This window comes from Paralichthys olivaceus, chromosome 13, assembly GCF_024713975.1.
Source record: "Paralichthys olivaceus isolate ysfri-2021 chromosome 13, ASM2471397v2, whole genome shotgun sequence".
Taxonomy (NCBI): Eukaryota; Metazoa; Chordata; class Actinopteri; order Pleuronectiformes; family Paralichthyidae; genus Paralichthys; species Paralichthys olivaceus.
In genome coordinates, this window is record NC_091105.1 from 8,567,903 (window position 1) to 8,584,213 (window position 16,311).

General features: G+C 41.4%; 1 protein-coding gene across 4 annotated transcripts; it reads right to left on the reverse strand.

Moving 5' to 3' along the window:
* Positions 1-9: 9 nt before the first annotated feature.
* On the reverse strand, positions 10-15,486 carry zyx (zyxin). 4 transcript variants are annotated; one of them, XM_020092985.2, is made up of 11 exons: positions 15,106-15,245; positions 14,713-15,016; positions 7,958-8,193; positions 6,882-7,144; positions 5,957-6,052; positions 4,563-5,138; positions 4,157-4,298; positions 3,243-3,412; positions 2,712-2,890; positions 2,282-2,402; positions 10-2,181 (listed from the first exon to the last, which is right to left on the reverse strand). In XM_020092985.2, exons 3-11 carry the CDS (start codon positions 8,178-8,180, stop codon positions 2,068-2,070), a joined length of 1,884 nt encoding a protein of 627 aa, XP_019948544.2. In that variant the 5' UTR covers positions 8,181-8,193; positions 14,713-15,016; positions 15,106-15,245; the 3' UTR covers positions 10-2,067. The 4 variants fall into 4 exon arrangements, with proteins under 4 accessions (XP_019948544.2, XP_019948543.2, XP_019948546.2 ...); XM_020092984.2 differs by lacking the exon at positions 14,713-15,016 and having other exon boundaries at positions 15,176-15,486; XM_020092987.2 differs by lacking the exon at positions 14,713-15,016 and having other exon boundaries at positions 15,106-15,238.
* Positions 15,487-16,311: the final 825 nt, after the last annotated feature.

Genomic DNA, 16,311 nt, shown 5'->3' on the forward strand with positions numbered 1-16,311 from the left:
AAAAAGCTGTTGGTATTTAGCATTTTATTCATTTAGTTTATCTTTTGATACAGCCACAGGAGGGAGGGGTGGGGCTAAATGTTTTGTTTAACATATACACATTCACACATATTAAACAGGAATTTATAAAAAAAAAGGTATATGAAAAGACAAGGCATCTGCATTTAATACAATAGGACATAACACAATAAAACGGCAGATAAATGCAACCGTGAAGGCATCATCATGTGTGTAATATCACATGGTGATGTCAAAGGCAGGGCCACAGAGGTGGAAGAGTTTGTGCAAACAAAAGACATAATACTAGAGGATTTCCCCCCACCATCTACACAGTTAGCATGCAATGCTGAATCACTATTGCTGTGTTCTGTTAGTCATTCTGTTATAATGCACCAGGCTCAAAGCAAAGCACGAGTAACAGTTTTCTTATTGAGGAGTTCACTTCTGTGGCAGCAAATCCGGCTCAATTCAAGAGGAACGACGGAATACGAACGAGAGAGAGTGGAGGAACATCGCCAACTTAGAAATGAAAACAAATAATTTGTAGGCTTTTATCAATGAAATACAGTACAGTAACATAAGAATTAAGAATAAAATACTATATAACTGTCATGAGCAGACTGAAGTAAGAATAGTGGAAAGTATAGTGGTATTTACTGAATCATCAGGATAAATCCAGACCAAAAATAAACTGGGCTCAAATACAAAAAACATTGAATGTGATTGTTTTAGAAATCCCCAATCATGCAAACAGCTCCGAAATATTTGGTCACTATGTTTTAACATCTGTTACCTGAAGCTCAAAGCTACCACCTCTACTGATCCATTTCCTGTTGTCACAACAGGTTCTTTTTGCGCTGGTACACATGTAATCTTAATATAATAGAAAAAAGGGTCCTTAAATAATATTATTTGCAAAAAACTATACTATTATGTTTTTAAATGGTGTCTACTTAAATTCTATCATGTGCAGGGGCTTTAGAGTCAAACTGACACTATTTTTATTTCGCTATGAAGCGGTGCAACAATAATCACATAATAGGTCCTGTTTTCAGCCATGCAGCTGATATCTTTAATGACACTGTTTTTAAATTACGAGATCCCTGGAATGGAATCTGTGCGTGGCAAATCTGTGCTCGTCTGTTTGTTCATTTGTGCATCTAAAAAGCATGCATCTAAAATACTTAACACCGTTGAATCAGCTCTGAACTATTTTTTTGATCTTTTTGTTCTAGCCTTGGCCTTGTATGATGAAGTAAAGAAAGCAACAACACATAATTCAATGCATGCCTAGAGAAGAACAGATTCTCATCACAAAGAACTAAGAACAACATTCACTGTTTTTATCTGTTTTTGCAGTCAACATTTAGCCCTAGAAGACTTTACAAAGGTATCAGAGTAGATCAGCTGATAGAAAGCAGTTTCTAGGGAAGCATCATAGCATCATTAACCATGCTTGCAGGCACAGCAACTGCCAAAGTGTTAAAGATGTGCTCTATCAACAGAGCCAGAGTGGTAACAACTGTGGAATGGTTGAATGGAGGTTCTGAAAACACCTCACCCTATGGTAACAATCTGTTTCAGTAACATCAGTGTAGTTACCACGTTCACAGGGAAACAGACCAGCCAGTGAAAGTCTTAAGATGGAAATATCTCAGTAAATGGTGCTACCAACAATGCTGAGGCCAGAAAAACAAAGAAAGGCCACTTTATATTTTCATCACACTGCTCTTTTTGACCAAACTGTTCTTGTGCAAGTTATGCTGGAAATTTTTTGAGTAAACGTGGGATTGGTACAAAAAATATGCTCTAGCTCACAACGAAGGCTAAATGAGAGATAGATGAGTTCGAGATGGGGAATAAACGATGACCCAATGCAGTACATTACTTCTGCACTGAAGTGAACAGAGACTGGGGAGTACTACACTGTATCTGCATGCAAACACTTTCACTCAGCACATTCACATTCACACCTGCAAACACATACTGAACAGAGCCCTGTTGCAAAGGCAAATCGGTAGCTGAGTGAATCCTGTGCTTTTGGATTTGGTTCATTGTTTCACACGATCACTGTGCAGCTTGCTTGGCTCGCTTGGTGTGGCACTTCATACACAGGATTTTACCATCCAATGGGTAGCAGCCATTTTCATCTGCTTCTATGGAGAGGGGGCGAGCGCAGTCCTACACAACGAAAGAATACAGATTCATTATCATTTTACTGAACGCACTGCGTGATGTTTTTTTTTTTATTATACAAAATTCAGTATGATTACTGTCTTACCTCACAACGGTAACACTTGAGGTGGAAGTTCTTGTCGAGAGCCACCACTCTGACCGTCTCCTCGCTGCCTGGGGCAGGAATGATGGGCTCATTACAGCTCACACACAGAGGAGAGAAACGCCTGAAATAGAGGGATGAGAACTGTCTGTCAGTCCATCGTCCTCACATTCTCACACATGTTCATCCACATTTGAGGAAGCTGTCAAATAAGTTTCATTAAATGCAGACAAAGAGAGGAGGATGTGTTGCTGTGTCTTTCCTCTACAACATCCAGTCTCATCAGTGATTCCGATGGTTCCATGAAAGGGATGATATACAACACATACAAACACTGCTAGAATAGTTTTTTTTTGTCAAACTAATCAGGAGAATTAATCTTGGATAATGTTTCATTAGGTCATTAACTGAGCAAACAAGAGCCAGCAGCCACCTGTGGTAGTCCTGGACACAGTAGGGGTTGTTGTTGTCGTCGGTGATGAAGGGCGCACCCTCAAGTACGCAGGAACAGGTGCTGCAGCGGAAACAGTGGGAGTGGAAACACTGGCCCACTGCCTTCAGCACACGGTCTGTGATCCTCTCGCCACATCGGGAACAGACAGCCAGGGAACCCTGAGGAAGAAGAGAAGGAACAATAGATAGAGACATGAAACACGCAGCGAGACGGTACAATCGCTGTGTCAACACTGTTCAGCACTTTAAATACACTTTAAATATGCAAAGAATACGTGGGAGTTTTGTTGATTACACAATAGTTTGTTGATTGACGTCTGTGTACTTTTAACTTTTTACTAGAAACATATCTCATTAAACTGCCCCATGATGAAGTGTGTAGCTACAATAAATGATAGAAAGAAAGTGAGAATCCTTCGGTCAATGACACCTCATCGTTTCATGTTCACAACAACAGCACCATCAAATAATATCATGTGTGCATATGTATTGTTTCTGAGTGTGTTCTCACCATGTAGCAGTCCTCACACTGAGGACAACCATCCCTGTCATAGAACTGCATGCCCTGCAGGGGGCGATGACAACTCATGCAACAGAAGCAGTTTGAGTGGAAGAGTTTATCCATGGCTCTCACTGCTGGTTGAGTACGTGACAGAGACTCGCCACATTTCCCACAAACCTCTGCAGTGGGAAGAGAGAGAGAGAGGGTGGGTTGAGGAGAGTACATTTATTTACAAACAGCAAAAAGCATCTTCTATCTCTGCCTTGCTTTTGTTAATCACAGTTCATAGTGTATTTAAACAATTTACACAAATAAACTGAACATTTTATAGATTTTGCCAGTTGTACAGACTTGGTTGTGATATGTTTCATGAAACAGATGTAGTTTTAAGTTTTTTAAGATGGCAACTTTGTGAGCTAAAAGTGGATAAGGAGGAAAAAAACACTACAGCAGAAAAACAATGAAGCGTAAAATAAAAGCCTGCTAAACTTAGACTGTAGAATATAAGGAATAATGAGTGAATGAAATTGTGATATACATAATGGTTTGCATTTTGCAGCTGGTCAGCAAACTGACAAGAAAATCATTTCTTTCTCCCTTAAGCGTGTTGGAACATTTCCAGTGTGGGACATTAAAAATCTTATCGCAAATACTCTGTATTTTTGTCAGCACTTTATTACACAATCAACTCTTTCTGTTTTTTTGTGCAAAACTGGTGCATAATGTGAATACTGGCAGCTTCTTAATGAGTGTAATTAGCAACACTGACATCAGTCATTAATCTAAATTAGATCATAGAATTGTGGTGTGAGATAGAGGTGTGTTAAACAAGTCACTGACAGGCATGTGAGAGACAGAAAGGATGAGTGATGCAGTGAGACATTAATGTGCGTATATCATTGAATCTTTATGAATGTGTGTACCTGTCGGAGGGGAGGTGATGACAGGTGCATGTTTGTCCATGTTTTTAATAAAGTCCTGGGTCATTCTCTCCAGCTCCTCCACTTCTCTCATGTTCAGAGGAACACCTCCACCTGGGATAGCAACTGGGCCGGGGGGTGATGGCTGATAACACACAAAAATACACACACACAGACACGAAAAAACATTAGTACGTGCCTATACATTATTTACATTTTTTTTATACAGCATGTCTTACAGAGCATGTTGTTATTTACGACTGAGCTATTTACCTTCGAAAATGCTGTTAGTGTCCAGAAAGGCATAATTCTGATCCGTTGATTTATTTATTTGTACTTCCTGTACCTTTCTACTGTTTGTGCAATGCAAGCATAGTCTCTTCATAGCTAAAATAAAGTTGGAACATACCGTTGATGCAGGGGGAGATTTCATTGGTTGGTTAAAGGAAGAGGGCGGAGATGTCATCATCTTGGGTTGAGGAGGGGGAGGCACAGCTGCAGGAGGGTTTTGGTTCGCATTGACTTGACTGGCAAAGGGAGAACTCTTTATGTGATTAGACGATGGTGCAGCCACCATGTTGTTTGGTGGAGTAGAAGGTGCGGGGGGAGCTGCAGGTGGTGGAGGGAAAGAGCTGGTGGCAAAGGGAGGAGATGGTTTTGGTGCTATACTGACGATGGTGGGGTTCTGGTTCAGATTCTGGTTCAGTTTTTGCGCCAGAGAGGCAGACGAATTGGTCGTTCTCCCACCGAAACCTGACTTGGGCGCCACCGCCGGGGCCTTGGAAAAGGGCTGAGCAGCGGAGTTTGGTGCTGAGTTGTGATTGGCTTGACGGTTCGTTCTGGCTTTGAGTTCTTCGGCCCAAGGTGCTGGAGGTGGGCGGTCTCCCATCTCAGGAGGTGGGAGGAAGGAGAGCGCTGGTTTGGGAGCAGTCGGGGGCGGAGCTGAAGGCTTGGGGGCTGGTGCGGAAGAATACTGGCTCGGTAACTGAGGATAAAACAACATGAATAACGTGAATTTTTCACAGATTCATTTTCCTCAAAACAAAGAACAAAGAAAGACAAATTCAGTGTGAAGCTGTTCTGGTGTTGAATCTGTTCAGAAAACATTTACCATAAACTATACCTGAACACAGAGAAAATCACATCTAGTGTGAAACATTTCTGTAATGCTGAAATTATACAGAATGAGGTACTTAGTTTAAATGTAAACTGAAAGTGCCCTGTGTTTGAGCTTATCAGAGGTGCTTCGTCTATTTTGACATTTATTTTGCGTTTTTGAGCCAACATTACTCTGCCATGATCCAGTACCTCCCAGTTGGATAAAAACACTCTCCATTTATGGCCCTTTTACTGGGTCTCTGGCAGCACAATCTGGCTTCATCACACTCTCATGCTCCTCACTCACTCACTCACTCCTCTCTTTCTCTCTCTCTCTGTCTCTCTTAGCAAGCGTCTCCTCTCTCCGTGTGAATCACCAGCTCCCTCTCCTCTTGTTTTGTCTCTTGCTCTGCTGTGCTGTGTGTGCAGTTCACTTATCATTGAGCTTTCAACCCGAACAGACGAGGAAAGACCAATAAAACCAACCTGGCAACTTACCAAACTACTTCCACTGACCGACCTTGCTGTTTTATTTTTTTCCTCCCACTGTCTGACTCATTCTCTGTTCCTACATCGTGCTTCCTGTGAGCCAAAGTCTGCTGTCACTTTCCCTCTCATCTGTTCTGTCGCTCTCCGGAGGACGTGGATCTGTCTAATGTATCCTGAGGTTGTACAGTGTGTTCCCCGGCCCTCCATGCTTTGTACCTTGGGGTTAAAAGGTCCCCTGTTCTCCATCTCAGACAGCAGGTCAGTCAGAGAGTCAAGCTGTTGATCAAAACTACTCTGTTTCGCCATCATTCTCTGGAAGAGTAAAGCAGATGGAGACAGAGTCAAGCACATTTCTTCACATCACAAAAATGAAGGAGAATGAAGACACACTGATGAGTCACAGAAAAACTAGATGACGATGACAAACACTGTAAATGTTTGATTAAAACTCAACAATGTTTGGTTCTTTTATCTTTTCAAAATGTAGGATGAAATATTGTCAAACTGTTTCAAACATTTGGTGCTTGCTCAGTTATTTGGAACAGCTACTGTGGTGGAACAACAGGAACCAGAAGAATGAATGATAAACAAACAAACTTAATGATTTGATTAATGACTATGAATAAATGAATGATATTTACATTTTATTTCCCTGGCTAGATGAGAGAATAGAGAGAATAGAGCATGCTGAATTATTTAATTTTCAATTCATTGCATTGTCTGCTGAGAAGAATTTAGAAGCTCTCTGCTAATTTAAACACAATGTATTTCACAGTCAATTCTCTACTTTTTTTTTTTTTTACAGAATCTAATTCTACACACTGATGCTTTTGTAGCCTGACAATTCAACTGCACTTAATAGAATCCTACATTAACATGTCTACAATAAACCTTTCATCGCACTGTTTCAGTGACATAAATGTGCAATAATCCTGTTAGACGCATGAAAATGGGCGATTTACCCTCGACTAATGTTTATATAATTTGTGGGAAAATCTCAAAAGACAGTGTTTCGTGCAAACACAACAATATCCTCCTGCATCCTAGCTAATGATAAAATTATGCCTAAATGCAGTAACATGCAGTACAAGGAAGTAACATGCAGATGGCCAAGGCAACTTAAGACACCATTTTGTCTTACCTGTGGGCTCAAGGCAGCACTGGGAATACTGGTGCCAGAAACGGGGAGTGGTGGAGGGGGTGGGGGAGGAGGGGGAGAGGGGCAGGCGGGCGGACAGGCGATCTCCTCGGGGGGAGCCGGGAGAGGCAGGTCGTCTGCTACAGGAGGTGGAGCAGGGAAGGCGGGAGGGGGAGCGTCAGAGGCGGTGGGTAAGGTGTGGCATTCAGGGGGAGGTGCTGGCAGGTCATCATCCAGCGGAGGAGGAGGAGGAGGGGGTGGGAAGTCTGACAAAAATGAGGAGGGTTGACAAGCGTTAGAATGTGCGACAAAACAACTTCTTCATTTTCAATCAGGTTTCACTGTCAATCATCGATCAGACAAAAAGCTGAGGTGCGACACATTCAATCACCTTTGGCTGTTTCTGTGATGGCTTCTTAACTCTGAAAGTCGACTGAGAACATGAGTCAAATTGTGTCCTGTCTGGTAATGTGGTTATCCTGACATATGTTTTCGGGCTCTAAAGATGCCCCATGGAGATTCATGTAAACAAAGAAATGTTGTGTTTACACTCAGTGTTTCTTACTAGAAACTCGGCAGCATTTACTTCCTGATAAAAACTTCTTGAAAGCGTATTTTTGGAACATTTTAAAACCTGCTTGCAGTCTACTTCCTCAAATGTCTGCCACCAAGTAATCATCTTAAAATTGTGCCACCAGCAGCTTGACTGTGAATATCACACTGCTAACACAGTGTTCTTGAGCATGTGCTCAGTATAAAACATGTGTGACAGATAACTACACTGTATTATCAGCTCAGATATATAGAAACATAATTATACCCAGCTCACGTTTCTTTAACGTTATCAACATTTGACAAAAATTACCAATAGGCAGGAAAATACAGCCCGTTAATGTAATGTCTCATCTAATTAAAACCACACAGCTGATGCATTTCTGTCATAAACTCAACTGTGAAGCTGTGCATGCTCGAGCATAAGAAGCAGCAGGAGGTTGGATATCAAAGGGCTGCTTACTGAGTGGAAATAATACAGATAGCTGGGAAAAAGCTTCAGAAAATAGCATCAATAATACACATACCATCACAGAGCGTAGGGGGTGGCATGGGCAAATCTCCCACGCGACCAATCAGACCCGTGCCTATCGGTGTTGGTGACGGAGCGGAGGGAGGTGTCTGGCTTTTTGGCCGTGGCGGTGCCACCGAGGCAAACTTCTTTGGCTGGTTGTAGAAGGACGGTGTGGTGACTTTGAAATTCAGAGAGGATGTCACCATGACCGGCTTACTGCTGTTAGAGTCCTCCATTTTGTGTATTTATCTGGGGATGAACACAGGAAACAGTTAGACGAAGAAGAACAATATAAGTTCTTATATAAGAGCCTGTTTTGTAGCAGAGGTTGGAAACAGGCTGCAGAGTCTTACTCTCACACCTCACTTGAAGCCAACAAACTGAAAATCAGCTGACATGAGTCAAAGGCTTTGCATGCCTTTGCAGTGATGCTTGCTGTGTCTTTTGCAGGTGAATTAGTGGTGATGGAACTTCAACAACATTTTGGCCTTTAACAATTCAAATCTACACAATAACTAAGTCAAGGTTTTCCTTCTGTAGTGCCCTGACACTGAGAAGTAAAACAAGAATCTATATTCACATGCAGACTACATTTTCAGTGGTGTTGATAGAAAGCTGTCCTCCAGTGCATTGTAAAATGGAGTAGTCGCTTCTCGCTATAAAATCCAAACCAAATTGTGGATGGTGGTGAGGCGGATGCAGAGACAAGTCAGAAAATAATGAGGGCAATAAATATTTGGGAGACAGTTTTTTCCCCTGTTCGCTCTGTTAAGTTTCCAGCTTTAAAACTGGCAGGAGTTTCCTGAAGTTGCCGTGCTATGTATATTGTTTGTCATCATCTATTAGCACAAAACATTAAGTTATTTTATATTAACTACAAAAACAGTAAACAATATAGACCAGCACCTATTGTACACGTAAGAGCTGATGCACTGCACTAGCTTAACTTATTAAGATGGAGGTTTATTGAGGCTCACAATGTCTTTGGATTGTGACTGGATTCGGTGATTTAGCAGTAAAATGAAACCAACCACTGAGGATTCTAAAAATCCTCTGAAAAATTTTCTGATTTCCTTTATACACAAAAAATGACAACTGGTTGACAGTGGAATGAGAGAAAGGTGTGTAAAAATGTCCTCAGGCCACGTGTATGTACAGAGCAAACACAGTAGATGCTATAGACAGTGTACAATATTTAACACACAGCTGTTTACAGTGACTTAAAATGCAGCAGTACGTTTACAAGAGAACGTCTGGTTTGAAGTAGCGGCCATGGCAGGAATCATAACATTTTCATGTGAGGTGCGTCAGAGAGAGGCTGCGCTCAAATATTTACCTCACACATTCTGGTGGTTAAAAAAATGTTGACGCTACTTCAGTGTTCAGATTCCTTTTCGGCACATATTTCCCTGGCGGCCCTTAGACCTTCAAACATAACCTTTAGTTGAAAGCACGACCCCACAGACCATCCTCTAACACACACAAACACACGTGCGTACACATCTGTACTGGCCCTCTGCAGCTATTTAACAAACTATTCAATCCTTGAGGCACTGAAATAGTTGAATACGCCTAAAAATTAAAACCTGATTAGACCTGTGGCAGTGATTAACGCACCAGTGTTTGGACAATTTAAGCAGTCTTTAATAGGTTGTGAAACATGCATGCATTCAGCCACAACACATAACCTGTAACAGAATACGTTAATCACATTTTCCAGTAAACAAACAATGTGCATGCGTTTCCCTAAGGATGCTCATTTAGGCCTCAGTGCTTTGTAACCATCACAATTACAGTACAGATGTGTGGGACCATTTTCTCAGTCATGTATAATTCAAAAATACTTGAATAAATGCATTCAATGGTTTGTTTGCTTCACTAAAGCTACGACAATCCCCTCTACAAGTATTCAAGGCATTTTCCAGCTTTATTTTATTTAATGAACGATGGACATTAAGTGTGAAATGAAGAGAGAGAGAGAGAATGGAAGGAGACCCTCCCAATCCCTCATAGAAAACTGCGTTTTAAGTTGTGTTTTGATGCAGATTTCTTAACAACACAAGCTTTCCTTAGCTTTAATATTTCTCTCACAGCATATGAGTTGATGTGTACATTTTTCCCCATAGAGAGGGAAACATTAACACCCAAATATCAAATGCTGAATTAACTCTAAAAGGTTTCTAAATTCATGTGTCCCCAACTAGACCCCTTCAAATGGCCACAGAAGAGTGATTGCACTCATTTAGATGTAATTGAGTTAGCATTTGGAAAACAACCTTTTCGAAAATGAGATCAGGTCAGACAATTATTAGGTAGACGGGGCTTTTCTCTGTAAAAAAAGAAAAAGAAAAAGGAACCAACCAGGACAAGTCTGAATGTTTCACCCTCATTCCTCTTTGTTGGGACACACAGGCAACACTTCAAGTTCTGACAAGACAAACACAACCCTCACAGCTCCTGAACGTTTCTCTGGAGTTCAGGAACTAGCTCATCAAATGAGAAAGCACTGCATCTGCTTTTTGGTTCAGCTTCCTTCAATGCGACATGGATTGATGTTGAGTAATTTTAACCATATATGTCCAGGTTGATGCTGTGATGCCCTTTAGTCACACAGAGGTGTCAGCTGTTGCTTTGCGTCATGAGACATCTCACAATGAATCACAGATGTATCAAAGATAGACAATAGTTAACCACACCATGCTTATGATTCACACCCATTTGGTCCCCTATCCTTTAAGAACAATACAAAAACACTGACCTAGAGAATCTTAACTGCACTTCACTGTCCTACTGATAATAATTACATCATTGTCCCACTTTAATAATTCAGAAAATCACTGCATTATCAAGTAGGGTAAGATGCTGAGGCTTTAGTGGAAAGGCAAACTAAAAGAAAAAGAGAAAAGACAGGTGTGCTTCAGTCTTATGGAAAACAGTTGACTATTCATTTATCCAACCTACTTCATGTTGAATGAAGTGGACTCTTAATACAAAAACAGATTGACTGTTAACAGTCGAGATAAAGCTCTTGAGCGTTGTATGTATGAATATTAACAGAGTACTTCAAACATATCTATAATGGCTTTCTAGAAGAAGTGCTTGACAAGGGTGGGTAAGAACTGTGATTTAGTCTTTTCATAAAATTACTTCAGCTACCTCATCTCTAAGAGACAATATGCAACAGTCCTCAATTATTCAAGAGTTCTAATAACTAGTGGTCAGGTTCCATCTGTTTCCTTGATACGGACCTGAGGGATTTCTAACGGTGAGATCAGCTACACACTCAGCCCCAACAGGCACACTTAAAATTTATCTTGAAACCTGATCCTTGAGACGAGAGAGACCCTTGACTAAAGGAACATATTTGGCACCGCAACTCAATGACATCATCTTTTTTGCTGTTTCAGTTACACTCCAATCAGCTCCCCCTCCCTTCTCTAAATTTCCTCTTTGTTATTTTTTGCACCATAAACGGACCTGAGTTCTTGTCTTAAATTCTAGCTTACTTTCACAATCTCATAAACAGAAACAACCATTTTTATCTGTTTTTTTGTGCGTTTTTGGAAAACTGAATGATGTAACTTGAGGCTCCAATTTAATAGGTTGTACTTTACAGCTGATTGAGAGTGTGTCATCCTGTAGCCTTTACGTAGGCCCCAGCATACATCACATACTGTACTCTGCAGCTTTTGAACTTTATATAAACTCCACATGGCTTTAACAGGGTTAGAAAATTGGTCCTCAGCACGAGTTTGGGCACCGCAGCCCAGTTGGTTTTCATTCCATCTTATCATGGACTGAATTACACATGGGAGTGAGGGAGAAGGTAATAGACCTAACTGCGTTGTAGGATATAAAAAAAACAGCAGGGCTATGGCACTCTGTGACCTGGGTTGAAGAAAAACTGCCCTGGAAAACTGTCAGACTTCTTCAAGACATGAAAACAGGGAGTTGCATGGAGCATTTGAAGTCATACATGTACGATTAAACAGCTCAAACAAACAAAGGTCCCACACTTTCTATTGTCTTTGTATTTTATCTCAGGCAAGATTTCGTGATACAGTAGCTGTTAAGGAGGAATTGACCATGAAACTATTTCACTCAACAGTAATTGTGTGCCCTGTGGTCATAGAGGAACAAAATTGGAGCTTATATACTGCGCTGCTGCTTATTAAAGGGTTATAGGGTAATGTAGCATGGTGTCTAATTGAATCAACGTTTTTGTCGTTTTTCCCAAAAATGCAATGCAGGTAGAGAAATTCTTAATTTAGCAATATTTTCATTATAGTACCTCAATGTACCACAATGATTCAAACATTAAAATGTCCCCGTTTAAAAAAAACTCTGGTAAAGATCCCAAATAAGTAATAAGCTTGCTATTGTATTTACTGCTATCGTAAAAAAGAATAATACATAAGAAAGGAAATCAGAAAAGGGTTTTCAATGTCTAAAGTAAGTTCCTTATCTGTTAACCTTAAAAGAACCTGAATTTCTAACAGTACTTCCAGTAATTCCTTCCATGTCTGGTCCGTCATTATATCAGTGACGAGTGTGTTGTTTATGAAACTCTCTATTGTTCTGATGTTAATAGCACACAGTTTCTGGGAAAGCGTGTCTGGGCTGGGGGTCACTAATGCGGGGACAAACAACCCTTTTGAGTCCAATCTTACAGGTCACTGGACATGCATTGAGCACCAGTGTTTTGCTCGATCACGGACTGTGGCTGGTGAATGAATGATTGAAATGGCAGCATCTCAAAACTGGTAATAACATCAGCCAAATGGACTGTATGTCAAGCTCTCATGTGAGCCGCCCTGTCTGACTTTAACTGACATACATTAAAACGATGCAGGCCAAAGATAAGATAGATTCGTGCAATGATTTGAGGCACAGGGACGCCCTAAAATAGCTTCTGTGTCTTGACTCATGGAGGCATTAATTAAAAAAGAAGATTCTTTATCAACCAGGCCACGAATGGTAGCATTTAGCAATTCATGGATCATTTTCATTTGACTCACCAATGTACTGGAGCATCAGTGACGACAATCCAAGTCAGTTCAAATGAAAGCACCACACAAACCTCAGACTAAAGCCTTCCTGCTATAAATCATTCTTGAACACAGCTTTCTGTGGCTGTGGATTGTGGCTACCCTCCTATCTCACTGATGAAAAGGCAAATCAAGAAGGCCAGGCACAACTGTGTGGCTACAGATAATCACAGGATTTTCACATTCTCAGACTTGTAGTAAATCTAACTCAAAATAGCCATAACTCTCATGTATTCTCCCAACATCCTTTATAATCCCGCACTCATCTTGGATTTGATCATATTCTGGATATAGCCTTAACATGAGAAACCTGGTTATCCATATCTATGTATATATGGTCATAATGTCCTGGTTTCTGATCATTTGAATAGTTGTGTCTTGATTTTTTACTATCTCAGCCCGCCAAAAATTACCTGAATAAGTTGACATATATAAATGCCTTGTCTAAAACTTCAAAAGTATTATCCTTGTTTCTGTCCAAGTAGTTGGTATCACATCCAGGTTTCGCAAAACTGGTTTAGACCTTATCCAAGAGTACGATGTTAACAGAGGCCAAACAAAACCAAAATCTGACAAACAGGATTCTATTGCACATGAAAGCTACCTACCATTTTGTTGGAGGTGCAAACGAAATCACAGAAGGACGTGGTTAAGTGTGTGAGGAAGTTCATAACTACCTATTTTGGGTACTATATCAGTGTGCCTTCCAATTCCATCTGCTCTGGCTACCTCTGTAGAATGAATGATTGGTCCTACACATGTTTGTTGTATCGGTGGTGGATATAATTATTATTCATGATAGTTTTGTTTGAGGTTTGAGGTTTGGGGAAGAAGAAGTGTGTTTACTACACCGTAACATAGTTACACTGGTTTTAGTACAAGTGTACTTAAATTTCATTTAGTCTATTGTATTTGAAAACACATTTTTGACACCCACTACAGAGAAAATCTTAAATCTGACTGATAACAAATGAATTGGTTTGACTGAGAACAAATAGTTTTTGTAATCTCAACACCTGTAACCTGCGGACATCGCCCCAAATGTAGGTGAAGGTACGAAAGGCTGGGCCTCGATGGAGGCACACAACTTATTACAGGTTTCTTTATACTTAATCATATCGATGAGTCAACAACACTTCAGCACATGTGCTCCATCCAAGACCTTGTAAGACTTTAACACTCAGTTCTTATAAGTACATACTTTCTTTCCACGTCTCGGCTCCTCCCACCTTAGCACCCCGTTGATTAGATTAGGTTTGGTTAGCAGACTGTTAGCTAAGGCTCTGACAGCTGACAGCCAAGAATGAATGGTCACAACCAACGTAAATAACAAGGGTTCACGGACCCCCTCACCGCTACCTGGTCATATGAACACTTCTCGGAAAAGAACATGAGTATTTGCAGCTAAAGCTAACTAGAAAAGCTAATGTTGCTAAAGCACATCACTTTGTGCTAATATTAACCATAAGCCCTGATAATGCAGTCGGTTAGCGTTAGCTTGGTTCGGATTGCATCCGTTAGCATAACACGTTAGCTCCGGAAACAAATAATGGCTGAGTTGTTCCTCACCTACAACACTTAGCCGCCCTGTGATAAACCGTCTCTCATCAACAATCACACCCGGGCTTCACGTTAGCTCAGATCGGAACCACACTCTCTCAGCCTCGGCTACGTTTCTCTGTTGAAACCGAAACGCCCCATTTTCCCCCCTGATTCTTACCTCAAGCGGCTTCTCTCGTCAAGTTCCTGCTCCACGAACACACACAGGCTCACAGCCGCGTTTGTGACATCCAGCCCAGTCCGCCCGGTGGCTACACTTCCGCGTACCTCACTCCCTTATCGCCCGCTAGCTATCAGCTGGTTGTATCAGGCTGCAGCACCTCCAGGGACATTTAGTCACATTTACTGCACGAAAACAGAACCAGGGAGGCGAGAGCAGGCCGAGGACCACCGCCCACCACCAGGTACCCCTCAACCACAGTGTGCTGCAGCTTTTACACGTCTCATGGAGGAAGCTACAACAGCTGCCATGTGACAAAACACACAGAGGTGCCATAACTTCACTGAGGAACTATATCACATCATCACACATGCACTGACACGAGGTTTTTACCTTATTAGGAAACCTGCAGCAGTACCACCACCTCTTATTATCCTGATTCCCCGCAGCTACAATCACTTACCCTGTCAGTGTGGATCTCTTCCCTTTTTTACTTCCACCTCTGTCTTTTGTTCCTCTTCTTCTTTTCTCTCTCTCCCTCTCTCTCCCTCTCTCTGTAGGTGGCAGCTGAGTAAGAGTTCACTGTAACGGTAACTTCTCTTTTTCTGTCTCTTCCCCTCTCTCCAGCTACTAGACCCTCCCCCTGTGCTTCTCGCTCTGGAAAAGGAATGACACCATCCTTCCTAACAAGTTCTTTCTTGTTTGACTTTGGCTCAGGACTTGTGTATCACTATGTAAACAGCACCTCTCTCTACCCCTCTCTCTCTCTTTCTCTCTCTCTCCCTCTGTGTGTGTGTTCATAAACTGTCCAGTCAGACCCCTCCTCCTCCTCCTCCTCCTCTTCTTCCCCCTCTCCCTCCTCCTCCTGCTCTCCTTTCTCTCTGGATTCTTGCAGCATTCTTCATTCGGTGACATCAACCCTGTTGCCTCTCCTTGTAAGGTCAGACTGAGGGAGTCAGAGGGAGGGAGAGATAATGGGGCTAAGGGCTTGATTAGATACAGACTGTAAGAGCGGTTAGGGCTTTTTTAAAAACACAAGGAGGCACAGCGGCTGAAGAAAGTATGTTTGAGCTTAGCTGGGTTGTGGAAGAAGTTTTTATCTGCTCTGATAGACTTTCCTCCACTTGCCTCAACAAGAAAGCAAGATTGTAAAGGCATTATTCTGTCTGCTGCCATGTGGGCTGCCACATTTCTCTTTGCTGTGCACTGAGGCAGGAAACATGCAACGAGTTAGATTGCTTCACTGTGCATGATGAGTGCGCCTGGTTCCAGAGCAAATACATTTCATGGCTCTCTCTCAAAAGCAACTGTTGTTCGTCCCGACAATGAGGATATGATCAACCTCCACAGTGTTGAATGACACCTCCCATCCTGCACAGCAGCCACCACGACATAATGTACACACACACACACACCTCACACTTCACACACTTTACAACTGCCCACACCTTTCTTTGACTCTTATTAACATTTTCAGGTCCAGTGATTGTTTGTGTTCTACAAGAAATATCTCATGTCTATCACTGAGTCATTTGACATTAATGTTAAAAATGACTCTGATATTTGTTATCAATTTTTCAGTTTTTTTATCATATATAT